Here is a 25,371-nt window from a genome sequence, read left to right as displayed (position 1 = left end):
AGAACTCCAAATCTAAGTGAAAAAAACCAAACCTTAAGAAAAAACTCCACATTGAAGTAAAACAAACCCCAAGCCCTAAGAACAAAACCTCAAATCCAAGTACAAAACCTCAAACCCTAAGAACCAAAGCCCCCAACCAAAGTGTGACCCCCAAGCCCTAAGCCAACCCCAAGCCCCTCTGCCACAAAGCATCACCCAGGGCAGGACTGTGCTAGATGGATGTAGGGAATTCTGCCCTGGAGCAGCTGCCCAGCTGGAACAAACCCTCAAATTCCTTCCCTTCCCATTCCTCATGGGAATAATCTCAGGTCTTCACCCCAGCTCTGGCTGCAGAGGATGAGCAACAGCTCATCTGCCCAGGGCAGCTTTTCCTGCCTGATATCATTTTTTCCTTCCTATCAGACAGTGTCCAAGTTCTCCAGAATTGGCACAGCCACTTTTTTCCAGGCTTTTCTCTTTCTTTTTTCCAGGCTATTCTCTTTTTTTCTAGGCTTTTCTCTTTTTTTTCATACTTTTCTCTTTCCCCCCACCTCCCCCAGGCTTTTCTCTTTTTTTCCAGGCTTTCCTCTGTTTCCCCCTCATCCTTCACACAAAGCCTGTTCTCTTTTAGCAGGGAAGCTTGACCATTCCCTTCCCTCCTTGCTCCCCTGCCTGCTCTTGCCTGTGGTGCCCTCCCCAGCTGGTCTGTGGCCAAATCCTGCCCTTCTCCCTCCCCAGCTCCACTCTGTGCTGCAGCCATCCCCTCCTGCTTGCATTTTGGCCCTTTCCTTCCAAAGCCTGGTTGCATCCCACAGCTCTTCCCTACCAATCCCACCCTCACCCCTCTCCCAGGCTGCCCAAGAATTCCTCAGCTCTTTGCCCACCACTTTGTACTTCTGCATCTTCCTCCTCCCAGCAGATGAAGGATGTGGGGAATCACAGCACCACAGAACTGTTGAGGTGGGAAGAGCCCTTGGAGCTCATCCAGTCCAACCTCTCCTGCAGAGCTCCCAACCACACCACTGCTGCTGAGCCACAGCCACTGCACCACCTCCCTCAGCACCACATCCATGCAGACAACATCCATGGCTCTTCCCTAGAGTCTCTCCTGGAGGGACTCACTCCTCCATCCCCTGGCATGGATATTTGGCGTCTCCCAACTTCAGTTTTCCCAACCAATCCCTCTGCTTGGCATCCAGGTGGGTGCAGGGGTCAGCCTTGTCCTCATGGCCTCTTAACCCACAGCCAGTGGAGGAGAATCATAGGATGCCAGGTTGGAAGGCACCTCAAGGATCATCACCTGGGCCAACCTTGAAGGAGGGGATAGGCAGCTTATTAACAGGGTTTGCAAATCAATAATCAGAGAATTAAAGACTGCTTTGGGTTGGAAAGGATCTTAAAGATCATCCAGGATCAACCCCCTGCCGTGGGCAGGGACACCTCCCACCAGCCCAGGCCACTCCAGCCTGGCCTTGGATACCTCCAGGCCAGGGCCAGGGTTAGGATTAGGGTTAGGGTTAATGTCAATGTCCAAGGTGGTTGATGAAGTCCCACAGAAGTGCCAAGATGCAGAAACAGAGAAAGGAGTCTGAGCAGAGGGTGGGGGTGGAGGAGGAGCTCCACTGATGCTGTGGTGGCTGTCTGGAGATCCAGCTCCCGTGGGGAGGTTTCATTTGCTTTCCCTGTAGTCCAGCCTCAGCTGGTGACAGCTGTGTGTGACTCTCACCTAAACCACAGAGGTGGGGAGAGCAAACAGCTCTTCTGGCAGGTCTCAGGGAAGCCAAGGCTGAGCAGCAGAGCCGTGCCCAGGGTACAACCAAGCATGTCCTCACTTGCCCTGCGTCCTCCTCTGCCTGGTCACACACATACTGCAGATGGAAGTAGGAGGTTCTGCCTTCCTGGGCAAACTGTCCCCTCCAGGGCAGGGAAACTCAGCCCCTGCCCTCCTTAGACCCCTTGCTTCTGCCCCCTGCAGAGGTGGAGAAGGGGTTTTCATTCCCAGGGTGACAGTTGTCACCTCCAGGGTACCACTGGGGCTGGAGGTGGAGGGTGGCTGTGCCTGGCACTGGAGTCACCAGGAGGGGAGGTGGGATCCAGCTGGCAGGGTGCAGGCAGCCCCAGCCTGTGGGGATGGTTAGAGCTCTTGGCTCAGAGACAGGGGATGAGTAGGGACAAGGGGACAAGGAGGCATGTCCTCATCCTCATCCTCATCCCCATCCCAACCTAGCCTTGTTGTGAGGGCAAGAGGCACATCCTCATCCTCATCCCAACCCAGCTGGTTGTGAGGACAAGAGGCACATCCTCATCCTCATCCTCATCCCAACCCAGCTGGTTGTGAGGACAAGAGGCACATCCTCATCCCCATCCCAACCCAGCTGGTTGTGAGGACAAGAGGCACATCCTCATCCTCATCCTCATCACAACCCAGCCTGGTTGTTTCAGCAGCATGGCCATGGAGGATGCTCCTGGCAAAGCTGGTACCTGAGTAAGAGGGTCAGGGCCAGGGTGTTGCACCCCCAGTTCCCAGCACCCAAGCTCAGTTTTGCTGGTGCCAGGTGAGCACAAAGGCTGGGCAGGGTCTGCAGGATCCAGTCTGCTAGGGCAGAGCAGCAGCAACAACTTGGGAAGCCATGGTGGAACCCAGCATGGCCACGGATCCCAGAGCATCCCTGCCTTCATTTGGTTGCCTCCATACAATTCAGAAGCTTCAGTCACAGATGGAACTAGAAAAGCCCCAGAGCTCCTCTGCTTTTTGGGATGGCTTTCACATCTATACTTGCAGGTGCACTGAAGAGTCACCCCTGGGCTTGCTAGAAAAGACCAAGAGCAAGGCAGGGGTCATGGAGATGACCAAGGTACGGGTCATGGAGATGAGCAAGGTAGGGGTCATGGAGATGAGCAAGGTAGGGGTCATGGAGATGAGCCAGCCAGCCCAGCCAGCCCTTCCCAAGCCTCACTCAGGGCTGGTTCCACTCCTGGCTCCCACCTGGATGAGCAGCCTCTGCCATCCTCAAAGCTCTGGCAGCCTCCAGTGCACTGGTGGGAGAGGGGGAAGGCTTCTTGGTGGCTGCAAGTCCTCTCAGGCTGCAGGAGATGCCAGCTTGGAGCAACCATGGCCTGAAGACACAAGAACATGAGCAGCACACTCGAGTTGCCCACCTTGAAGCCACTTTCTCTCCCCTGATTTCAGCAGATGTTTTCCCTGGTTACATGGGATGGGATCACGGAATCCTGGAGTCCTTTAGGTTGGAAAAGCTCCTCAAGATCATTGAGTCCAACTGTTAAGCCAGTGCAGCCAAGACCACCACCATGACATGGATTAGAAGCAACCCCAGGGTGGATTTTGAAGAGCTGCTCCCTGTGGCAGCAGGATCCAGCCACCCACACCCCATCTAGGGTGCTGATGGAGAAGCAGCTGAACAGGAGCCAGCAGTGCCCAGGTGGCCAAGAAGGCCAAAGGCATCCTGGCTGGGATCAGCAATGCTGTGTCCAGCAGGAGCAGGGAGGGGATTGTCCTCTGGGACTCAGCTCTGGGGAGGCCACAGCTTGAGTGTTGTGTCCAGGCTGGGGCAGCTCAATGCAAGAGAGATGTGGAGGTGCTGGAGCCAGGTCAAGGAAGCTGGGAAGGGCCTGGAGAAGAAATCTGATGGAGAGTGACTGAAGGAGCTGGGGATGGTTAGTGTGAAACAGAGGAGGCTGAGGGGAGACCTCCTGGCTCTCTGCAGCTCCCTGAAAGGAGGTTGTGGAGAGGTTGCTGCTGGTCTCTTCCCACAGGTAATTAGTGATGGAACAAGAGGGAACAGCCTCAAGCTGCCACTGGGTAGGTTTAGACTGGACAGTAGGAAAAGTTTTTTCCAGGGCAAAAGTGGTCAGGGACTGGAATGAGCTGCCCAGGGGGGTGGTGCAGTCCCCAAGCCTGGCTGTGTTTCAAGGTGGTTTGGAGGTGGTGCTTGGGGCTATGGTTTAGGGGTGACCCTTGCAGAGTAGGGTTCTGGGTTGGACTTGGTGCTCCTGAGGGTCTCTTCCAACCTGAATGTTTCTGTGATTCTGTGATCCTCCAGGGCACCCTTGCAGATGACCCTCAATGTCCTCTTCATCTGCTCCTCTGCCTGGGAATGCTTCCTTTCTGCTGCTGTCAGAGGGCCTCTCTCTCAGGCTGCCCCACCAGGAGGTGCCAGGCAGCAGCAGCAGTGCTGGACACAAGCCACCAGCCCTGCCAAGTACCATCTTGATGATGAAGCTTCTATAAAAAGCAAAAAATGCTCTGTAAAAACTGCCCAGGCAAACCTGAGCTTTTCTGGAGCTCTCAGAGATTACCAAGCTCCTGCAGCCTGGGGCAGGCTTTGAGGTTGGCAGGAACAAACCCAGAGCTGGGGTTTGGGTTGTTCTGAAGAACAGCAGCAAGCAGGAACATGTCCTGAAGCTCAGCACTGGTGCCAGGAGGAGGCCAGACCGGGGCTGGCCAAGCTGTTTCTCCCAGTGCCCATGTTGGAAGGGCAGCAAGCTGAGATGTTCCCCACTGCAGGCTGTGCCCACGGGGCACAGGAGTGGCAAGGCCACATCTTGCTGTTACCTGCTGGTAGCTGAGTACTGGCACACAACCAGGGAAGCCACTGCAAAGCACTGGCTGAGGACTTCTCTGGCCAACAAGCTCGGGCTCCCCATGCTGTGGAAGGCAGCAGGATGTGCCCCGTGCTGGCCTGGGGAAGCTCACGTGGACACCCCCAGCCCTGGGAAGGACCTTGGCACTGCAGGAGCCACCAGAGCTGGGCTGATGGAGCTGCTGGGTGAGGCTGCCCACTTGGGGGTCTCCCAGCCATGAGCAAGCATGGCTGGGCTGGTGGTGCTCCAGAAGCCAGCTCTGCCCTCCAGCCTTTGCAGGAGCCACACAGCTCCACCAAGCACCAAGTAAAAGTGCTTATAAAAAAGAAATTTGTCATGCTGAGGGTGGGGAGAGCCTGGCCCAGGCTGCCCAGAGAGGTGGGAGCTGCCCCATGGCTGGCAGCAGTGCAGGGCAGGTTGGTTGGGGCTGTGAGCAACCTGCTCTGGTTGGGGATGTCCCTGCTGGCTGCAGGGGGTTGGACTGGGTGAGCTTTAAGGTTCCCTTCCAGCCCCAAGCAGTCTCTGATGCCATGAAAGATGAGTTCTACCTCCACATAACGAGGTCTTTACTGCTCATTATCCTACTCTATGGATGGCTGGCATGGAGTGAGCCAGCCTTTGGCTTAAGCCCACATGGCAGAGCAGCACAGCCCCAGCCTTGCACCAGCCTCATCCAGCAGCAGAAACTGCTGGGGAGCATATCCTGCTCTCTGCCTCTGGTCAGCAGAGTTGGAGAGCTGCAGGCATGGCCTGGCACGCAGCCTGGCACACAGCCTGGCACGTAGTCCTCCAGGGCTGGCCCTGGCACACTACAGTCTCCCCTTGCAGCCAAAGTGACAGCAAGAAGACAAAACGTTTAGAACAAGCCTGGTGGTGCAAGAGCTGATGATGGGTTGGCCTCATTCTGCTCCAGATCAGCCAGCCCTCAAGAGGGGCTGTGAGGTTTTGGGGTCACCCTGACCCTGCTCCAGATCAGCCAGCCCTCAAGAGGGGCTGTGGGGTTTTGGGGTCACCCTGACCCTGCTCCAGATCAGCCAGCCCTCAAGAGGGGCTGTGAGGTTTTGGGGTCACCCTGACCCTGCTCCAGCTCAGTCAGCCCTCAAGAGGGGCTGTGAGGTTTTGGGATCACTCTGACCCTGCTCCAGCTCAGTCAGCACTCAAGAGCAGCTGTGAGATTTTGGGGTCACCCTGTGCCCTGCCAGTCCGGCTGTGATGGGGGAGGCTGGGATCAGCATCACCCCAAGAGTGAAACCCAGCGCTGAGAGGTGGATGCAACAAGTGCTGTGCCGGTCCGGGGATTGCTCCACACTGGGAACAGCTCCCTGTGGAGCAAGAAAGCCCTGGAGGGGGAGAGCAGGGGCTGCAAAGCAGGGCTGAGCCCCAGCGTGGGGGGCACACAGGGCTGCCCTGTGCATGAGCAAGGAACTCAAATGAACCATCATGCCCTGGGCAGGGGGGCTCCAGGTCCTGCTCAGGCTCCTCTGTCTCCATGCAGGGTCCTCTTGCAAACAGCTGTCCCCCCCAAACAGCTCCTCTCTCCCTGTTCCCCCCGAGAGCAGCTCCTCTCTCCCCTGCTCTGAAGCTGGGCGGCTCAGGCTCTCCCACCCACGGCACGGCTCTCGTTTCCCCTGCGTGGGACAGGCTCTGTCCTCCCCCCGCCACTCCCCTTCCTGGCACCGCGGCCAAATATTTTGGAAAAAGTTGGGAAGGCAGCAGTGAGTCACGCTCAGCTGCGGGGCCTGGCAGCCTGGGCTGGCCCCCGGCCACCCGCGGGGTCACAGCCCCAGCAGCAGCTCGGGGCCGGGGCTGTGCCCGCGGGGTGACGACTCCCCTCTTTTCTCCCCCTCTTTCCCTCCAGCATCTCCAGCAAAGAGCTGACCGAGCTCATAGAGCGCTTGCAGAAGAATGCGGACCAGGTGGAGAAGAACATCGTGGAGACCGACTCCCGCATGCAGAACGTGAGCCGGGCACAGGGCACCCCGCGGGCGGCACAGGGCACCCTGCCACGGCCCTTCCCACGCCACTGCTGCTGCCATCTCCTCTGCACTCCCTCTCTTTTCCCTGTCCCTCTCCCGTGCCCACTCCCTCTCTTCTCCTTTTTTTATTTTCCCCTTCCTTTTACTCCTTTTCCTTTTTCCGTTCCCTTTTCCCCTTTCCTTTTATTCCTTTCCCTTCTTTTCCTTTTCCCGTTCCTTTTATTCATTCCCTTTTGCCTCCTTTTCCCTTTCCTTTTATTCATTTCCCTTTGTCTCCTTTTCCCTTTCCTTTTATTCATTTCCCTTTGTCTCCTTTTCCTTTTCCTTTTCCTTTTCCTTTTCCTTTTCCTTTTCCTTTTCCTTTTCCTTTTCCTTTTCCTTTTCCTTTTCCTTTTCCTTTTCCTTTTCCTTTTCCTTTTCCTTTTCTTTTTCCTTTTCCCCTTTCCTTTTATTCCTTTCCCTTCTTTTCCTTTTCCCGTTCCTTTTATTAATTCCCTTTTGCCTCCTTTTCCCTTTCCTTTTATTCATTTCCCTTTGTCCTTTTCCTTTTCCTTTCCTTTTCCTTTTCCTTTTCCTTTCCTTTTCCTTTCCTTTTCCTTCCTTTTCCTTTCCTTCTTTCTTTCCGTTCCTTTTTATTCCCTTTTGCCTCCTTTTCCCTTTCTTTTATTCTTTCCTTTTCCTTTTCCTTTTCCTTTCCTTTTCCTTTTCCTTTTCTTTCCTTTTCCTTTTCCTTTTCCTTTTCCTTTTCCTTTTCCTTTTCTTCCCTTTCCCTTTCTCTTTCCTTTTTCCCTTTTTCTTTTCCTTTTCTCCTTTTCCTTTTCTCCTTTTCCTTTTCCTTCACCTTCCCTTTCCCCTTTCCCCTTTCCCTTTTCCCCTTTCTCTTTCCTTTTTCCCTTTTTCTTTTCCTTTTCTCCTTTTCCTTTCTCCTTTTCCTTTTCCTTCACCTTCCCTTTCCCCTTTCCCCTTTCCCCTTTCCCTTTTCCCTTTTCCCCTCTCCCTCCATGATCCATAACAAGGCATGGTTGCGTTCCCCCAGCTCATGGGAAGAGGTGGGAGGGTGCATCAGGGCCCCCAAATTCCTCCCTCCCCAGGGCCGTGCAGAGCAGGGTTGTGCATCCCGGCAGGAAGGTGGGGTGGGGGAGAAGGGGCTTGACCCATCCCCCTCTTCCCAAAGGACACGGTGCATCCCGAGGTGCCACAGCCCTTCCTCGGGGCTGCCGTAGGCGGCGGGAAAGCAAAACACATCACCAGGAGGCCAGGAGACAGCAGGGGTCCTGCCCATCTCTGCTGGGAAGACCTCTTGGGCCCCGTTTGTTTTCCCCCTTCCTCCGCGGCCGCGGTGGGGCTGGGAGCTCCAGGGGAGCGGCTGGTGCTCTGCGGGGTCTCCCCAAGCTGAGCAGCTGTCTGGTCGCCGCCCTGTGCCCGCGCAGGACCTGCACAAGCTCAAGTCGTGCCAGCCGGCGCAGTACCGGGACCTGACGGCGCAGAGGCTCTCCGAGTCCGACAAGCTGCTCTATGTGCTCGATGGGGACGCGGCCGTCGCCCGCCACATGAAGCACCCCCAGGGGGATATGATCACAGAAGAGTTGAGTACCGGGGAGGGGAGGACGCTGCTCCAGGGGCTCTGCTCAGCTCCTGCCTGCAGCTGGCGGGGGGGGGGGGGGAGGGGCGGGGGAAGGGGGGACGGGGGGAGAAGGCACCGCAGGCTTCTCTGTATCCCGATTAGCAGGCAGGCGTGGAGCAAGGGCAGCTGCATGCCTGCTGCAGGCAGCTCTGCAGGAAGCATGGTGAGGTGAGACCTGCCCACCCCTGCAGGACCATGCTCTACCTCAGCCCCAGTCTGCCCTGAGCTGGCAGATGTGAAACCTTTGCCCTCTTCCTGATTGCACAACGCAGTTGCTGCCAGTCTGTGTTGCCACCCTGATCTCTGAGGTCCCCTAAGGACAGTGCCTCCCACCCCAATCCATGGGGGCCTGGGAGAGGATCACCTCCAGCCACCAATGCTAAACCTGGTCCAGGTCCACGTCCTCCATCCCACCCTCACCTTTCCCTCCTGCAGCATCCGGCAGCTGAAGGAACGAGTGGCAAACCTGCGTGTGAAACACAACCAGATCTACAACTTCCCCCTGCAGCAGAACATTGAGCCCCAGGTCAACTGGTCAACAGTGATCGAGGAGAAACAGGTACCAAGGGGTTCCTCAGGACCACTGCCTGGCCAGCAGCACCACCCAGGCAGGACCTCATTCGTCTCCTCACAGAGAACCTCTTGGCAGCTTTCTTGTGAGAGCAGCAAAGAGCATGGGAAGGAGGTGGGGTGCTGGGTGGCAGAGGAGGATGCAGAGGTGATGGGACAAGAGCAGCTGCTGTGGAATCTGTGCTCAAAGTGACACCATTGGCAGCAGCCCAGCTGAGAAAGGAGAAGCTCCAGAGGATCAGAGGGCCATGGGGAATTGCTCCTTCAGGGGATGGGCTCCCAGGCTCAGCCTGGCCATTGACCTCCTGGTTGAGCTTGGGTAAACCTCTGCCCTTCTCCAGCTGAGGACAGAGCTCACACTCCGTCTCTGGGCAGTGTGCTCCAATGCTCCACTGTCCTATGGGTGGGGGAGCTTCTCCTGACACCCAGTCTGTGCTTCCCCCTGCAGAGGTCACCTCTCCTCTGCCTGCCACACACCAGCCTGCAGAGCCCACCTTTGCTCATCAGCCTTAGAAGAAGGATGCTGTTAGGTCCCTGTGAATCCTTCTGCTCCCCAAGCTGAACAAGCCCCAGCCTTTCCTCTTGGGTTCTTGGGTCCTTGCCAGTCACCACCTGCTTTGGGCTCTACTCTGTGGCCCTCATTTTTGATTTTGCCCCACTCCCTACACCCTTCCATCCTGAAAAGGGTTAAACTCCCCCAGACTGGCTCTCCCGGGCCAGTTTCACCCACATGCTCCCGGACACCCACATGAACCCAGCCCAGCCCAGCCCCAAGAGGAGTTTCCTGTGTCCCCTTGCGTCCCCCCATGGCTGACCCAAGCCCTGTGCACCACAGGATGCCCTGAGCAGTAAGGGCTTCGGCACCGACCTGCCGCTGATCAACAGCCAAGTGGAGGAGCACAACATCTTCCACAACGAGGTCATGGCCATCGGCCCACACATCGCCAAGGAAGGCAACAAGGTCAGCTCCCTGCCCCCCTGCCTGAGGCCCACGGGGCTGGCCCTGCCCTCAGCTGCTGCTGAAGCTCTGGGCACTCCAGCATCCAAGCTGCATCCAGTTCCACTGTCCTGCAGCCGGGGCTGGGTGGGGTGGGCAGCTAGCTCCATGCTGAACCTCAGAGCTCACAGGCTCACAGGATGTTAGGGGTTGAGAGGGGCCTCCAGAGATCTTCAGTCCAACCCCCCAGCCAGAGCAGGATCATAGAATCCAACACAGGTCACACCGGAACACATCCAGACAGGGCTGGAAAGTCTCCAGAGAAGGAGACTCCACAACCTCTCTGGGCAGCCTGCTCCAGGGCTCTGGGACCCTCCCAGTGCAGAAGTTCCTCCTCATGTTGAGCTGGAACCTCCTGTGCTGTGGTTTCCATCCATTGCCCCTTGGCCTATCCCAGGGCACAGTGAGCAGAGCCTGTCCCTGTCCCCTCCCTCCTGACCCCCAGCCCTCAGCTATTGATAGACATTGATCAGATCCCTCTCAGCCTTCTCTTCTCCAGACTGAACACCCCCAGGGCTCTCAGCCTCTCCTCCCCAGGCAGTGCTCCAGGCCCTTCAGCATCCTTGTAGCTCTCCCTTGGACTCTCTCCAGCAGATCCCTGTCCCTCCTGAACTGGGGAGCTCAGCACCCTACATCAAGTGGAGCTTTACAACGAGGCTAATCCCACACCCCCCACATTCCTCTCCACCACCAAGCCCCCACCAGACCACCACTCTCCATGCTCCTAACTCTTGCTCTGCTTCTCCTCTGTTATCAGGAATACCTGAGTGACTTCCAAGCCAAATACCAGAAGCTGCTGGTAAGAGCCCTCTGGGATCGTGGGACACAGAACCCTTTGGCACGGGTGCCTTGCTGGGGTGGCCAGGCCACCCCCGGAGGACCCCCGGAAAAGGACTTTGGGCTGAGCTCTCCCCTCTGGCCCTCCCCAGGCTGGGTCCCAGCAGCGGCAGCAGGACCTGAACTCCCTGCAGGACTACATGCAGCGCTGCACCAACAAGCTGTACTGGCTGGATCAGCAGGCCAAGGACAGGACCCACTACGACTGGAGTGACCACAACCTGGACTACCCCAGCCGGCGCCGCCAGTACGAGGTCAGTGTGCCCACGGCCCAGCCCTGCAGCTGCTGGCTGCTGCTTCCAGGGAATCACAGACTGGCTTGGGCTGGAGAAGCCTTCCCAGAGCATCCAGGCCAGCCAGCAACCTGACCCCACCATGGCCACCAAACCTTGGCCCCAAGTGCCATGGCCACAGGATTCTGGAACATCTCCAGGGATGGGGACTCCACCACCTCCCTGGGCAGCCTCTTCCCATCCCTAACCACTCTTGCAGCAAAGACATTTTTCCTCCTCTCCAACCTAACCTTCCCCTGGCACAATTTCAGGCCATTCCATCACCTGAGCCTAGGGAGCAGAGCCCAAGCCCCAGCTGGCTCCAGCCTCCTCTCAGGGAGCTGCAGAGAACAATGAGGTCTCCCTCAGCCTCCTCTTCTCCAGGCTCAACACCCCCAGCTCCCTCAGCTGCTCCTCCCCAGCCCTCTTCTCCAGACCCTTCCCCAGCTTGGTTGCCTTTCTCTGGACCTGCTCTAATCCTCAATGTCCTTCTTGGAGTGAGGGACTCCAAACTGAACCCAGGATTTGAATTGTGACTTCCCTAGTGCCCAGCACAGAGGCACAGTCACTTCCTTTGAGACAAAGGAGGTGGGCATGGAGCTGGGGAACAGGCTGGGGAATCAGATGGGGGCAGGAAAGGTCCCTTCTCCTGTGCCTCAGTTTCCCCTGCTCCATCATGAAGCACTTTGAGATGTGACAGCACATGAGTAGAGAGGTTCATTCCTTCCTCCTGGCAAGGATGACACAATGAGGAAGCTTTCCAGCTTCCTCCCCCTCCTCTGCCTTATCTCAGGGGTCACTCGGCAAGAGCCACATCTTTAGCAACATCTGTAGGGGAAGGAAAAGTGCAAGCTGCAGTAGGGGAACACCACACCTTGTGTCTGGAGGAGCTGCTCAGGCCTTTGCAGAATAGCTTGGTCCCAGGACACAGCCAGGGTCACCTCTGCTTTCCTGGGGTTCAGTATCTCTCCTCTCTCCATCTAGAACTTCATCCACCGCAAGCTGGAGGAGAAGGAGGAGGCCATCAACAAGCTGCATGCAGATGGGGACCAGCTGCTTGCCCAGAACCACCCTGGGAAGAATGCCATCGAGGTGAGCATCAGGGATGGCTCCCACCTTTCCCCCAGCCCTGGAGGACCCACTCAGCCCTTCTCCAGGGGGGAACCTGGTGCCAATGTGCCTCTCCACTTCACTTCCTGGAATGCCAAGTGGGAAGCAGTCTGCTTCACCTGCAGGTGTGCAAACACCACCAGAGGAGCTGAGATAAACATGAGGAGATCTTCCATTGTCCTCATTCCTGTGGTGGTTGCCTTGTGCCTGCCTACAAAGGATGGTGGCAAGTTCCACCTTTGGCAGGGAGAGGGACACAAGGGCACAGGATTTGCCACCTCCCTTCCCCCAGCCCTGTGCTCCCATCAGAGCTTTGGACCAGCTCCCCACTGTTCCCATCCTAGCTTGGACCTGAGAGCACCTGGGTGGTTCCAGGGGCAGCCAAGGAGCTGTTTGCTGAAGGTGGAAGCTGACTTTTGCTGGTGGGCAGCTGGGGCTCACCTCTACCAGAGGCTGTCCTGCTAGCATCCAGCTCCCACCCCTGTGTTGCAGGCTCACATCGAGGCAGTGCATGCTGACTGGAAGGAGTACCTCAACCTGTTGATATGTGAGGAGAGCCACCTGAAGTTCATGGAGGACTTCCACAAGGTACCAGATGTCTTTTTTGGGCAGCCAGGTGCTGTCATTGAAGAGCAGATGCTGGGTTGCAGGAGCTTCCGGAATCCAAACTATTGCTGCTCTGGACTCAGGGTAGAAGAGGTTGAAGCTACTCTGTGGGGCTTTTAAGGCTAGAAGGACCACCTTGAGCTGGTGGAACTCAAGCCATGATAGCTCAGGCACCAAAGGTGGCTTGGCCAAAGCATGGCTGGCACCTGCTCCAGTGCTGAGGTTCAAGAGCCCCAGCGTGCTGCTGGCATCCCTGTCTGCAGGCCAGCAGAGGCATCCCACAGAGGCAGCTCACCCCCAAAGCAAGGCATGGGCAGAGCTTGCACGCTCCACTCGGAAGCAGAACACGTCCAGGTGGGGAAGTGACAGCTGCAGAAAGCTGAGTTGTCCCTCAGGGAGCCCTGTGTGAAGGGCTCAGAGCCCAGCTGAGCTCAGCAGACAGATGTCTGCTGGATAAAGGGGATCCAGCAGGCAGGGAGGCTCTGCTGGGAGCAGGTCAGGCTGGATTCCTCTCCCACAGCCTGGGTGTGTTGGCGACGTGCTGAGTCTGTTGCCAAAGCTGAACGGCGGTGCCCAGCCCAGGCAGTGCCTCTTGTGGAGCTCTACCAGAGAAGAAGTGCCCCAGGAGGTGGTTTGTGTGTGGAAGGGCTTGGCTCAGCCTTCTCCTCGGTGCTGCCAAGGGAGACACCACACAGCGGTGTGATGCTGTCCGAAACTGGGGGCAGGGAGAGGTGGGAAATGAGAGTTCTGCAAGAGGAGACCATGGAACAAGCTGCCCTTGGTTGTCTCTGTTGCCCTGAGCATGGCAAACTGATTCCTCACCCTCTAGGTGTCCACAAGCCCATCACAGCTCCTGGTGGCTGTCCCTGCTCCAGGCAGTGGGAGGCCCAGGCTGCTGAGGTGGCTTTGCTCAGGGTTTCAGCAGGACCCCGTCTGAGCAGAGGCTTTGCCTTTCTGCAGTTTCAGAAGGACACTAAGGACGCCCAGGAGCTCTTGAAGAAGGTGGACACAGACCTGGAGCAAAAATTCAGCCCAGAGTTCAAGGACAGATACCAGCTGGAGTCTCTTCTCCGGGAGCTGGACGTGAGTGTTGGTGCAGGCAGGGGCACAGCAGGGCTGGCAGCAGCAGGACCCAGTGTCCCCATGGCACCCATGGAAGGGCATCCCTGCCAGTGTAGGCATCTTGCCCAGCTTTCTCCAGGGCGAGCAGCAGGACCAGGCTGCTTCCTCCCTGTGCCAGGCCTTCACCTGCCTCTTCCTTCCCCTCTGGCTAGAGGTGGCCTCTCCCATAGCAACGTAATTGCTCCCTGGGCTGGTCTGTGTTTGTTCTCTCCTCCAGCTGGTGCTCATGCAGGGTGGGAGCACAATCAGACCTGCTGCCAGAGGAGGTGGTGGAACTTGCTGTGCTGCTGGGAGCCAGGCTGCCAGATTGCCCACTTGGGAAGGGCTGTGCTGAGCCCAGCTGCTGGCACAGCCCTAGCTCAAGCCCAAGCCCAAGCATGCTGCAGCAGGCCCAGCTGCTGCACGTGTCCTGGAACAGCTGATAGAGAGAATCACAGAACGGGTTGGGTTGGAAAGGACCTTAGAGAACATCTGGTTCCAACTCTTCTGGCACGCACAGGAACATCTTCAGCTAGCCCAAGTTGCTCAAAGCCCCTCCGGCGTGGCCTTGAATGCTTGGAGGGGGCATCCACAACCTCTCTGGGCAGCCTGCTCCAGACCCTCACAGTGAACAACTTCCTCACAGCTAATCTAAATCCTTCTCCTGAGAGCTGTCTTCCTGCTGGTGCTCCATCCCACTCAGCTCTAGGGGACAGACACCTGCACAGCTGGGACCTGGGCTGCAGCTGGAGCTAACATCTGGGAACAGGCCTGCCCATCACCATGCCCCGGGAACTGCTCAGGCACTGGCACAGGCTGCCCAGGGAGGTGGTGGAGTCCCCACCCCTGGAGGTGTTCCAGGAAAGTGTGGCCATGGCACTTGGGGCCATGGTTTGGTGGCCATGGTGGGGCTGGGTTGATGTTGGACTGGATGCCCTGGGAGGGCTTTTCCAGCCCAAAGAGTTCTGTGATTCTGTGCAGCCAGGCAGGTGTGGAGCCCATACTAGGGAATGCTCATCACTGCCTGCTGGCTAATGCCAAGGCATGGGCAGGGGCACAGTCCCAGTGTCAACGTGTGCTCTTGTGGCCAAGAAGGCCAATGCCATCCTCCTGGGGTGGATTAGAAAGGCTGTGGTCAGTAGGTCAGAGAGGTTCTCCTTCTCTACTCCCCTGCTGAGGCCACATCTGGAATATTGTGTCCAGTTCTGGGCCCCTCAGGTCAAGAAGGACCTCAGGGAACTGCATGAGAGAGTCCAGCACAGAGCCATGAAAATGCTGAAGGGAGTGGAAGATCTTCCTTAGGAGGAGAGCCTGAGGGAGCTGAGGGCTCTGTAGCTTGGAGAGAAGGAGACTAAGGGTGACCTCATTCGTGTTTATAGATATGTGAAAGGTGAGTGCCCAGAGGCTGGAGCCAGGCTCTGCTGGGTGATGCCCAATGCCAGCACAAGGGGCAGTGGTGGAAGCTGAGGCACAGGAAGTTCCATGGAAACAGGAGGAAGAATTATTTCCCTGTGAGGGTGCCAGAGCCCTGGAGCAGGCTGCCCAGGGGGTTGTGGAGTCTCCCTCTCTGGAGATATTCAGGACCTGCCTGGATGTGTTCCTGTGTGACCTGCTCCAGGTGCTCCTGCTCTGGCAGGGGGTTGGACTGGATGATCTCTCGAGGTCCCTGCCAGCCTCTGACATTCTGTGATTCTGTGAACATGGGCACAGTCCCAAGCCTCAGCCTGGCTTCAGAAGTGGGCAGCAGAGCACAGGAGCACTTGGTGCAGAAACCCAGCGGCATCAGAGCAGGCCCCAGGAGCGGCTTCCAGCAGCACAGGAAAAGCAAAGCCTGCAGGATCTCCCCTGCAGCTGGCAGAGCCCAGGAACTCCTTCCCACCTGGTGTTGGTCTTTACCCTGTGCTAGGACCAGGAGAAGGCCTTGGACAAGTACGAGGCAGTGGTGAAGTCCCTGCAGGAGCGCAGCCAGCAGGTCCTGCCCCTGCGGTACCGCCGCCAGGCACCGGCACAGCACATCCCTGTCGAGGCTCTCTGCGAGTACGAAGGCGAGCAGGTACCAGCTCCTCATCTTCCTCATCCTCCTCACCTTCCTCAGCTCCTCATCTTCCTCAGCTCCTCATCTTCCTCAGTTCCTCATCTTCCTCATCTTCCTCACCTTCCTCATCCTCCTCACCTTCCTCATCTTCCTCACCTTCCTCAGCTCCTCATCTTCCTCAGCTCCTCATCTTCCTCATCTTCCTCACCTTCCTCATCCTCCTCAACTTCCTCACCTTCCTCAGCTCCTCATCTTCCTCAGCTCCTCATCTTCCTGAGCTCCTCATCTTCCTTAGATCCTCATCTTTCTCAGCTCCTCATCTTCTGTATCTCCTCATCTTCCTCATCTTCTGTTTTTCCTCATCTTCTTCAGCCCCTCATCTTCCTCATCCTCCTTATCTCCTCATCTTCCTCAGCTCTTCATCTTCCTCAGCTCCTCATCTCCCTCATCTCATCTTCCTCAGCTCCTCATCTTCCTCAACCCCTCACCTTCCTCACCTTCCTCATCTTTCTCACTTTCCTCATCTTCCTCATCTTCCTCACATTCCTCACCTTCCTCACCTTCCTTATCTCATCTTCCTCATCTCCCTTATCTCCTCATTTCCTCATCTTCCTCATCTCCTCATTTGCTCATCTCCTCATCTTCCTCATCCCATGAGCAACACCAAGGAGCTGCAGGGCCCTGTCTCTTTGAGGGGTCACAGGGGATGGAAGAGGGGCCTGGGGAATCATAGAATAGTTTCAACTGGAAGGGAGCACAAAGACCACCAAGTTCTGACCCCTCTGCCATGGGCAGGGACACCTCCCACTGGCCCAGGTTGCTCAGGGCCTCATCCAGCCTGGCCTTCAACACCTCCAGGCTTGGAGCCTCCACAGCCTCCCTGGGCAACCTGTGCCAGTGCCTCCCCACCCTCATGGGGAAGAATTTATTCCTAATGTTTCATCTCAGTCCAGCTTCTTCCAGCTTGAAGCCATCACCCCTTGTGCTGTCCCCCCAAAGTCCCTCCCCAGCTCTCCTGGAGCCCCTTCAGCTACTGGAAGGTTGCTCTTAGGTCTCCCTGGAGCCTTCTCCTCTCCAGGCTGAACAACCCCAACTCTCCCAGCCTGGCCTCCCAGCAGAGGGCTTCCACCCTGCCAGCACTGCTGTGGCCTCCTCTGGCCCTGCTCCCACAGCTCCCTGTCTGTGCTGAGGACTCCAGAGCTGCCCCAGCACTGCAGGGGAGGTCTCAGCAGGCACAGCAGAGGGGCAGAATCCCCTCCCTGCCCCTGCTGCCCACACTGCTGGGGATCAGCCCAGGACAGGCTGGGGCTGGACTGGCAGTGCTGGGTGCTGGCTCCTGGCCAGCTGTGCACCCCCAGCACCCCCAAGGCCTTCCCCCCAGGGCTGCTCTCCAGCCCTTCACCCCCAGCCTGGGTTGGTACTGGGGGTGCCCTGCCCCAGGTGCATGACCTTGCTCTTGGCTTTGTAGAACCTCATGATGTTGGCACTGGCCACAAACGAGCAGCTGCCAGCAGTGCCCAAGGAGTGATGTGTCCTGCAGTGGGGACAGGGTGAAGGTCCTGCTGGCCCTGGTGGGAGGTGACAGAGCAGGTTTGGCAGCCCAGGAAGGGTCTGGGGGAAGGCAGCAGCCTCACCTGGCTGTCACACAGCCTGCAGCAGGCTCAGCCTGGCTTTCACACAGCCTGCAGCAGGTTGTGACATCCTGGCTCTGACACGTTCCCACGCCCCCTGTGCGGCGCTGGAGAGGATGTCCAGGTGTGGTGCTGAGCAGAGGAGCTCAACCACCAGCAGCATCCCAGAAGCATCCCCCAGCACCACCATCCTGCTCCTGGCTTTGCTCCCCTGCTATCCGCTGGCCAAGGTGCTGGGACCCCAAAGCCAGCAGACAGCAGGGGAGCAGCAGGGCCCGGGGAGGAGCAAGCAGCTGCAGCTGACTTCAACCTTCCTCTCCCAGGGGAAAGCCCTCAGCAGGGCCTGGGAAACGCCTTCTCATCCCTGCCCTGCTGGGAGCCTGCTCGCTGGGACTGTTGCAAGAGGCTCCATGGCTTCGTGCCCGGGAGCCCAGGGGGAGTGGAGCAGGCACAGGAAGCTTTGGCAAGGAACAGGCACACGAAGAGGGAACTGAGTGAAGGGGTTTGGGCTGGTCCTGCCTCCCCGGGGCCGCTGGTGTGGGCGGAGCAGGGTGGGTGGTGGCTCCTGTCCTGCTGCTGTGACCAGTCGTTGTCCCCCTCCCCGCAGGGCCAGATAAGCCGAGGAGCCCACTACACCCTGCAGAAGAACACCGGAGACATCTGGGAAGTGGCAGACAGCTCAGGAGAGAAGATCAGTGCCCCGGGGGTCTGCTTCATGATCCCACCGCCTGATCCCGAAGCCATAGCGCTGGCAGACCAGTAGGTGCCCCCAGGGTGCCACACTGCACCTTCCCACAGCCACAGCAGCCTCTGCCCTCACCTCCACCAGCCCCAGGCTGTGCCACCAGCACTGCTGAGGGGCTCCTGCCCTGCTTCCCCTGCTCACAGCCTCCAGCTCCCTCCAGGAGGGCCTCCTGCCCACCTCCTGCTTGCATGAAAGCTCTCCCCTGGCAAAGCTCAGAGCCATCCATGAGTCCCCTCCTCTGGGTGGGGGCTTTTTGGTGGGGGGAGGTACTCACCCCTCCCTCAGCAGGCAGGTACCTGCCACTGCTGCCTCTCCCCTCTCTGGTGCAGACACTTCACCCTCTGCCAGCATGGGCTGAAGGTGCCTCTCCCCAGCTTGCTTCATGGTTGCCTTGAGGGACCAGGCCCCATGAGCCCCTCCAGAGCTGCCTTGTCCTCCCTGGAGCAGCACTGGGATGGGCTAAGGAAGTGATGGAAGAGCTGAGGGCTGATCTCTGACCTCATGCTCCCCACCTTGCTTCGTGGTTGCCTTGAGGAACAAGGTCCCATGAGCCCCTCCAGAGCTGCCTCCTCCTCCTTCCTGGATCAGCACTGGGATGGGCTAAGGAGGTGATGGAAGAGCTGAGGGCTGGACTCTGACCTCATGCCCACCCTTCCCTGTTCTGCAGGATTGCTGATCACTACGTGGCCATGAAGGAGAAGACCTCCAACTGCAAGAACATCCTCCAGCAGCGCTACGAGGGGCTGAAGGCTGACAGCATCGGAGGTGCAGCTCTGCAAGGGCACCTGCAGGCTGCCAAGCCACAAAAGGGCTGCTCTAGCCTTGAGCTTAGGTGGTGGCCTAGCTTAGGAAGATGTCACAGAGGGCTGCCCACCTCCTGAGGGTCCTGGGTACCACGGATTTGGGATGAGTGCAGGGGCAGAGCAGCCAGGCAGGGCTCGGGTACAGAGGGGGGTGCGGGTTTGGGGCTCAGCAGGAGGCTGGAGCCTCGAGGCAGCTTGCAAGCAGCTTTAGCCTGCCCCTCCCCCGCCTTGTTCCCCAGACGCTGCATCGGTGCGGGGTCGCCAGCTGCTGGCAGGGCTGGAGAAGGTGAACAGTGACCTGGAGAAGCAGGAGAAAGCCATCACAGCCAACCTGCGGCCCCCCCTGGAGCAGAGCCGTGCCGTGCAGGACAGCGCCGAGCGCTCCAAGGACCTGAAGGTACAGCAGCACAGCTCCCAGGGCTCCTCCAGCATGGCCCTCAAAGGCTGGGTGCTGGAAGCACTCCCTGAGCCCAGCAGCACGTGGAGAGGGAATGATGGTGCCAGGGGGGATGGGGAGCAACCCTGCCAGAAGCCAAAAAAAACCCCTTTGTCCTCCCCCCAGGTTGGTCATGGGAAGGTGAAATGGGAGGAAGGTGATGGCTGCAGAGCATGGGCTGGGCTCAGAGGGGGCCCCCAAGATGATCAGAACCTCCCCTATGGCACAGGCTGGGAGAGCTGGGGCTGTTCAGTCTGGAGAAGAGAAGACTCCAAAGAGACCTCAGAGCAGCCTTCCAGTACCTGAAGGGGCTCCAGGAGAGCTGGGGAGGGACATTGTACAAGGGCTGGGAGTGCCAGGATGAGTGACAATGGCTTTGAGCTGGGAGAGGGGAGAGTGAGAGTGGAGAGGAGGAAGAAATTCTTTGCAGTGATGCTGGGGAAACACTGGCACAGGTTGCCCAGGGAGGTAGTGGAGGTCCCATCCCTGGAGACATTCAAGGCCAGGCTGGATGAGGCCTTGAGCAGCCTGTGCTGGTGGGAGGTGTCCCTGCTGGCTGCTGGGGTTGGACTGCATCACCTCTAGAAGTCCCTTCCCACCCAGTGCATTCTATGGGTCTGTGGGGAGAGGGAGCCCTCAGGTTTGGCTCCTGTGCCTATTCTGAGTGCAGCAGGGATGTTAACTTTGCCACCACCCTGACCAGCTCAGAAAGGAGCAGGAGAAGGGCTGGTGCAGGGCACAACTTCTCCTGGTGGACCTGCTCTGGTGTGCCCTGGTGCTGGCCTCCTGCTGCTCCTTTCCTCTCCTCCACCCCTAATTAAGGCAGGCTCTGTGCCACAAACCTCCCTCGGGTTTGGAGGAAGTTCTGCTCCTGGCTGCATCACCTGCCAAGGGCTGTGGCAAACCCCAGGTGCCACCACAAGTGAAAGTGAATTGCTGCTAGTGCCTGCAGCTGTCCAGGCAAGGGTTCAGCTGGCAGACTGCAGAGCCGAGGAGTCCAGCACTGTGCTGACAGAGCTGGAGGAAACCACTCCCCAGCTGGAGCTGCCATGCTCAGGGCTAGTAGCACTGTCCCAGGAGAGACACAAGTCACAGAAGCATAGAATTGGTTGGGTTGGAAAAGCTCATCCAGGCCTTCAACCTTCAACCAAACCCCACCATGGCCCCAGGTGCCATGGCCACACCTTTCTGCAACACCTCCAGGCATGGGGACTCCACCACCTCCCTCGGCAGCCTCTTCCAGTCCCTGACCACTCCTGCAGCAAAGAAATTTTTCCTCCTCTCCAACCTAACCCTCCCCTGGCACACTTTCAGGCCATTGCCTCTCCTTCTGTTCCCTGAGCCTAGGGAGCAGAGCCCAAGCCCCAGCTGGCTCCAGCCTCCTCTCAGGGAGCTGCAGAGAGCAATGAGGTCTCCCTCAGCCTCCTCTTCTCCAGGCTCAACACCCCCAGCTCCCTCAGCTGCTCCTTCCCAGCCCTCTTCCCCAGCTCTCTTGCCCTTCACTGGCCCTGCTCCAGCCCCCAATGTCCTTCCTGGAGTGAGGGACCCAAAACTGAACCCAGGACACCAGCTGTGGCCTCACCAGCGGGGACAATCCTTGCCCTGCTGCTGCTGCCACCCCATTGCTGCTCCAGGCCAGGCTGCTGCTGCCCTTCTTGCCCACCTGGGCACTCCCTGGCTCCTCTTCAGCTGCTGGCACCCAGCACCCCCAGGCTCTTCTCTGCTGGGCACTTTGCAGCCACTCTGCCCCCAGCCTGGAGCCTTCCTGGGGTTGTTGTGACCCCAGGGCAGGACCCAGCCCTTGGCCTTGTTGAACCTCATCCCATTGGCCTCAGCCATGGATCCAGCCTGGCCAGGGCCCTCTGCAGAGCCTCCTGCCCTGCAGCAGATCAACTCTGCCACCCAATTTAGTGCCATCTGCAGAAAGTCAACACAAAATATCCTTTGTCCCACAGAGGGCTGAGAGGCCTCCTGCCACCAGAGAGATGCCTCCAGCCCTGCCCTCCCTGCTCACCCTGGACAGCCCAGGGCCACCTCCTGTGCAGCCCCCAGGTCCTAGCTGTGCTGCTTTGCTCCCCTGCAGAACATCACCAATGAGGTTCGCCGCATCGAGCCCGAGAAGGTGAGGAAGATCCAGGAGTGTGAGGCCTTCATCGAGTCTGTGCCCAACACTGGCAGTGCCTCCTTGGTGAAGAGCAAGGTGGAGAACACCAGCAAGAAGTACGACCGCGTGGTGCAGCTCCTCAGCGCCGCCCAGGAGAAGTAAGCCCTGGCTGAGGTGACCTGGCCTGAGGTGGGGCACAGCCACAGAGGTGGTCAAACATCTTTCTTCCTGTGCCCATAAAGGGTTGAGGTGGCCACCAGCCTGGAGAGGAGCCTCCAGCAAGGCCGGGACCTGCTGTCCACCTATGAGAACAAACTGGTGCTGGATGACACAGTGCCTGAGGACCCGCGGGGCATGGACCGCAAGAGGGAGGAGCTGCTGGTGAGTGCTTGCTCCAGCCAGCTCCGTGCCCTCCTGCTGAGCTCCACACGCACAACCACCTCCCCACAGCTGGGCTCGTTGCTGCCCAACCCAGGAGCTCCAACCGCTTGGTAAAGGGATGACCTCCTCCTCTTCCTCCTGGGTGTGAATCCTCAGGTTAACTGCAGTAAGCCCAGGAGCCAGCAATGTGTCCTCAGGGCCAAGAAGGACAATGGGGTCCTGGGGGGCATGAGGAAGAGTGTGGCTAGCAGGGCAAGGGAGAGTCTCCTCACCCTCTGCTCTGCCCCAATGAAGCCACACCTGGAGTTCTGGATCCAGTTCTGGGCTCCCCAGTTCAGGAGAGACAGAGAAGTGCTGGAGAGAGTCCAGGGGAGGCTGCAGAGCTGCTGAGGGGCCTGGAGCAGCTCTGTGAGCAGCAAAGGCTGAGAGCCCTGGGGCTGAGAGCCTGCAGAAGAGCAGCCCCAGAGGGCAGCTGAGCAATGCTCAGCAAGAGACAAAGGAGCTGTGGGTAGGGGGCAAGAGGCTGGGGCCAGACTCTGCTCAGTGGTGCCCAGGGCCAGCACAAGGGGCAAGGGGCACAAAGTGGCAGGCAGGAGGTTGGATGTGAGCAGGAGGAGAAAGTTGTTTGGTGTGAGGGTGCTGGAGGGCTGGAGCAGGCTGGCCAGAGAGGTTGTGGAGTGTCCTTGTGTGGAGAGCTTCCAACCCCCCCTGGGCATTGTGCTCCTGGGCATTGTGCTGTGGGTGCCCTGATGGAGCAGGGCTTGGGCTGGGGGAGCTCCAGAGGTCCCTTCCCACCCCACCCTGCTATGATCCTCTGCAGCTCCATGCAGCAGCTGGTGGGGAGCAGTGATAAATGTAACCATGGACAACCTCTCCTGCTTTTTCCACAGGCCATGGGTGCTGAGCTCCAGTCCAAGAAGTTCCTGCTCAGTGAAGCAGAGCAGAACTTGCAGAGGACCAAGTCCTGCTCCAACACCCTGGCCAGCAAGTTCCAGGAGCACTGCCCTGACATCGAGCGGCAGGAGGCTGAGCTCTACAAACTCAACCAACGCTTCAACAACCTCAGCAAGCAGATCGACCACAGGTGAGGCTCCAGGGCAGGACCCAGCTAGGGCTGCACCAGCCTGCAGAGCCAGGATGTTTGCAGTGAGGTTGGAACCACTCTGGAAGAGGTGAACCCCCCCTGCAGCAGGCCGTGCTGCCTTCCACTGTGACCTGCCCAGGCTGGAGAGTTGGGTGAGGGGAACCTCATGAAGTTCAAGCAGGGTCCTGCATCTGGGGAGGAACAACCTCCTGCAGCAGGGCAGGTGAGGGGGGACCTGCTGGGAAGCAGCTCCATGGAGAAGGACCTGGGAGTGCTGGGGGACAACAAGTTCCCCATGAGCCAGCAATGTGCCCTGGTGGCCAAGAAGGCCAATGGGATCCCGGGCTGCACTGAGGAAGAGTGTGGCCAGCAGGGCAAGGGAGGTTCTTCTCTCACTCTACTCTGCCCTGCAGTTCTGGGTCCAGTTCTGGGCTCACCAATTCAAGGACCAGGAACTGCTTGAGAGGGTCCAGCAAAGGGCTGTGAAGATGCTGAGGGGAGGGGAACAGCTCTGATATGGGGAAGGGCTGAGGGGCTTGGGGCTTTTGAGCCTGGAGAAGAGAAGACTGAGCGGGATCTGATCAGTGCTGATCAATACCTCAAGGGTAGGTGTCAGGAGGATGGGACCAGGCTTTGTTCAGTGGTACCCAGCAATAGGACAAGGGGCAATGGGCACAAACTGGAACATCAGAAGTTCCACCTGAACATGAGGAGGAACTTCTTTACCTTGAGGATGCTGGAGCCCTGGAGCAGGCTGCCCAGAGAGTTGGTGGAGTCTCCACCTCTGGAGACTTTCCAAACTCACCTGGATGCTGTCCTGTGTAACCTGCTCTAGGTGACCCTGCTCTGGCAGGGGAGTTGGACTCAATGACCTCCAGAGGTCCCTTCCAACTCCTATTATTTTCTGATTGTGTGATAAAACCTTCATGGGAAGGAGAAGGTGCAGAAGGGCTTCCAGGGAGAGCTAAGGAGGAGGAGAGAGATGTTCCTGGCACAGTTCCAGTGTTTCTGGCATAGTTCCACCATTCCTGGCTGGGGAGGTCTGGGCAGCTTTGGGGGTTGAATGTTCTTCCCACCGAGATGGAGAGACTTCGGCAAGAGAACAACTCTGGCTCACACCTGGGTCCTTGGGGAGCAGGGGAAGCAGGACTGGGCTGCAAGGTGTCTGCAGCTGACAGGAGGAGGGTGGTGGTGGTGAAGCTGAGCTGGTGTCCCCCCCAGGACACAGACCCTGCAGAAGGCCAGGAGTGCCTACTCCAACTACCGCACCAACTACGAGAGGCTCAGCCAGTTCCTGGGCAGTGTCCCCAGCTACGAGCCCCAGGAGACAGACAACATCCAGCAGGTGGAGAGGAAGCTGCAGAGCCAAGCGGTGAGAGCCCCCAGGGGCACCCACGGGGACAGGAGGAGGAGCAGGAGAAGGGAGAGAACTTAGGCAGCTCCTGGTGACAGCCTGGAAGTGTGGCTCAGGTCGGAAGGGACCACAGAGAGTAGCTTCCCTGAGCCCCTGCCATGGGCAGGGACAGCTCTCAAGTAGATTTGGCTGCTCAAGGTCTCATCCAGCCTGGCCTTGAGCACTCCCAGGCAGGAGGCAGCCACAGCCTCCCTGGGCAGCCTGTGCCAGACTCTCACCTCCCTCACGCTCAAGAACTTCTTCCTCAGCTCCACTCTAACCCTGCTCTGCCTCAGCTCCAAACCATTCCCCCTTGGCCTGGCTCCAGACCCCCTCAGCAAAAGTCTCTCTGCAGCCTTCCTGCAGGATCCCTTCAGGTCCTGGCAGGCAGCTCTGAGGTGCCCCTGGAGCCTTCTCCTCTCCAGGCTGCACACCCCCAGCTCCCTCAGCCTGTGCTCACAGCAGAGCTGCTCCAGCACCTTTTGAGCTTGACTGAGCTTGATTGTGAGAGTGGGAGGTCACAGTGTCCAACCTGTGCCTTGGTGACACTTCCCAGCTGGAGAAGGTTGGAGCTCTTGGGGTTGGGAGCTCTCCAGAAGGCTGCAGAAGGCCTTTGGCTTTGGTGTCCCCTTTGATGTGTGTCTGTGTGTGCCAGGCACTCCTCGGTGACATTGCAAGCAAGGAACAGGAGGTGCAGAAGGTCTCTGCCACAGCTCAGCAATACCAGCAGGCAGTGAAGGTAAGGACTGCAGCTGTGCTGCTGGGACAACTGGTGTAGAGTCAGGGACTGCTTTGGATGGAAGGACCTCTAAGGGTCATGTAGACCAACCCCCTGCAGCCAGAGCAGGCTGCTCCCAGCCCCAACCAACCTGCCCTGCACTGCTGCCAGCCATGGGGCAGCTCCCACCTCTCTGGGCAGCCTGGGCCAGGCTCTCCCCACCCTCACTGCCAAACATTTCTCCCTTCTCTCCACTCTCAATCTCCCTCTTTCACTTCCAACCATCCCCCCTTGGCCTGTCCCAGCAGGCCCTGAGACAAACTCTGTCCCCAGCTTTCTTCTGTCCCCTTGAAGCACTGCAAGGCCA

At 58.4% G+C, this 25,371-nt stretch overlaps 1 protein-coding gene across 1 annotated transcript in view; it reads left to right on the top strand.

The window, feature by feature from the left end:
- Nucleotides 1-25,371, top strand: part of PPL (periplakin) — a 39,373-nt gene that overhangs the window by 8,724 nt on the left and 5,278 nt on the right. The window contains exons 2-19 of the mRNA XM_054390935.1: nucleotides 6,440-6,539; nucleotides 7,988-8,142; nucleotides 8,617-8,740; nucleotides 9,587-9,712; nucleotides 10,506-10,547; nucleotides 10,678-10,839; nucleotides 11,842-11,949; nucleotides 12,460-12,555; nucleotides 13,534-13,656; nucleotides 15,581-15,727; nucleotides 17,948-18,099; nucleotides 18,753-18,850; nucleotides 19,128-19,285; nucleotides 21,408-21,586; nucleotides 21,671-21,809; nucleotides 22,700-22,893; nucleotides 24,115-24,265; nucleotides 24,942-25,025. Coding sequence (XP_054246910.1) covers nucleotides 6,440-6,539; nucleotides 7,988-8,142; nucleotides 8,617-8,740; nucleotides 9,587-9,712; nucleotides 10,506-10,547; nucleotides 10,678-10,839; nucleotides 11,842-11,949; nucleotides 12,460-12,555; nucleotides 13,534-13,656; nucleotides 15,581-15,727; nucleotides 17,948-18,099; nucleotides 18,753-18,850; nucleotides 19,128-19,285; nucleotides 21,408-21,586; nucleotides 21,671-21,809; nucleotides 22,700-22,893; nucleotides 24,115-24,265; nucleotides 24,942-25,025 — 2,338 coding nt within the window. The remainder of the gene's footprint in view (nucleotides 1-6,439; nucleotides 6,540-7,987; nucleotides 8,143-8,616; nucleotides 8,741-9,586; nucleotides 9,713-10,505; nucleotides 10,548-10,677; nucleotides 10,840-11,841; nucleotides 11,950-12,459; nucleotides 12,556-13,533; nucleotides 13,657-15,580; nucleotides 15,728-17,947; nucleotides 18,100-18,752; nucleotides 18,851-19,127; nucleotides 19,286-21,407; nucleotides 21,587-21,670; nucleotides 21,810-22,699; nucleotides 22,894-24,114; nucleotides 24,266-24,941; nucleotides 25,026-25,371) is intronic.

This window comes from Indicator indicator, chromosome 22 (genome assembly GCF_027791375.1).
Source record: "Indicator indicator isolate 239-I01 chromosome 22, UM_Iind_1.1, whole genome shotgun sequence".
In the NCBI taxonomy this organism is placed as follows: Eukaryota; Metazoa; Chordata; class Aves; order Piciformes; family Indicatoridae; genus Indicator; species Indicator indicator.
This window is presented reverse-complemented; position numbering and strand designations above follow the sequence as displayed.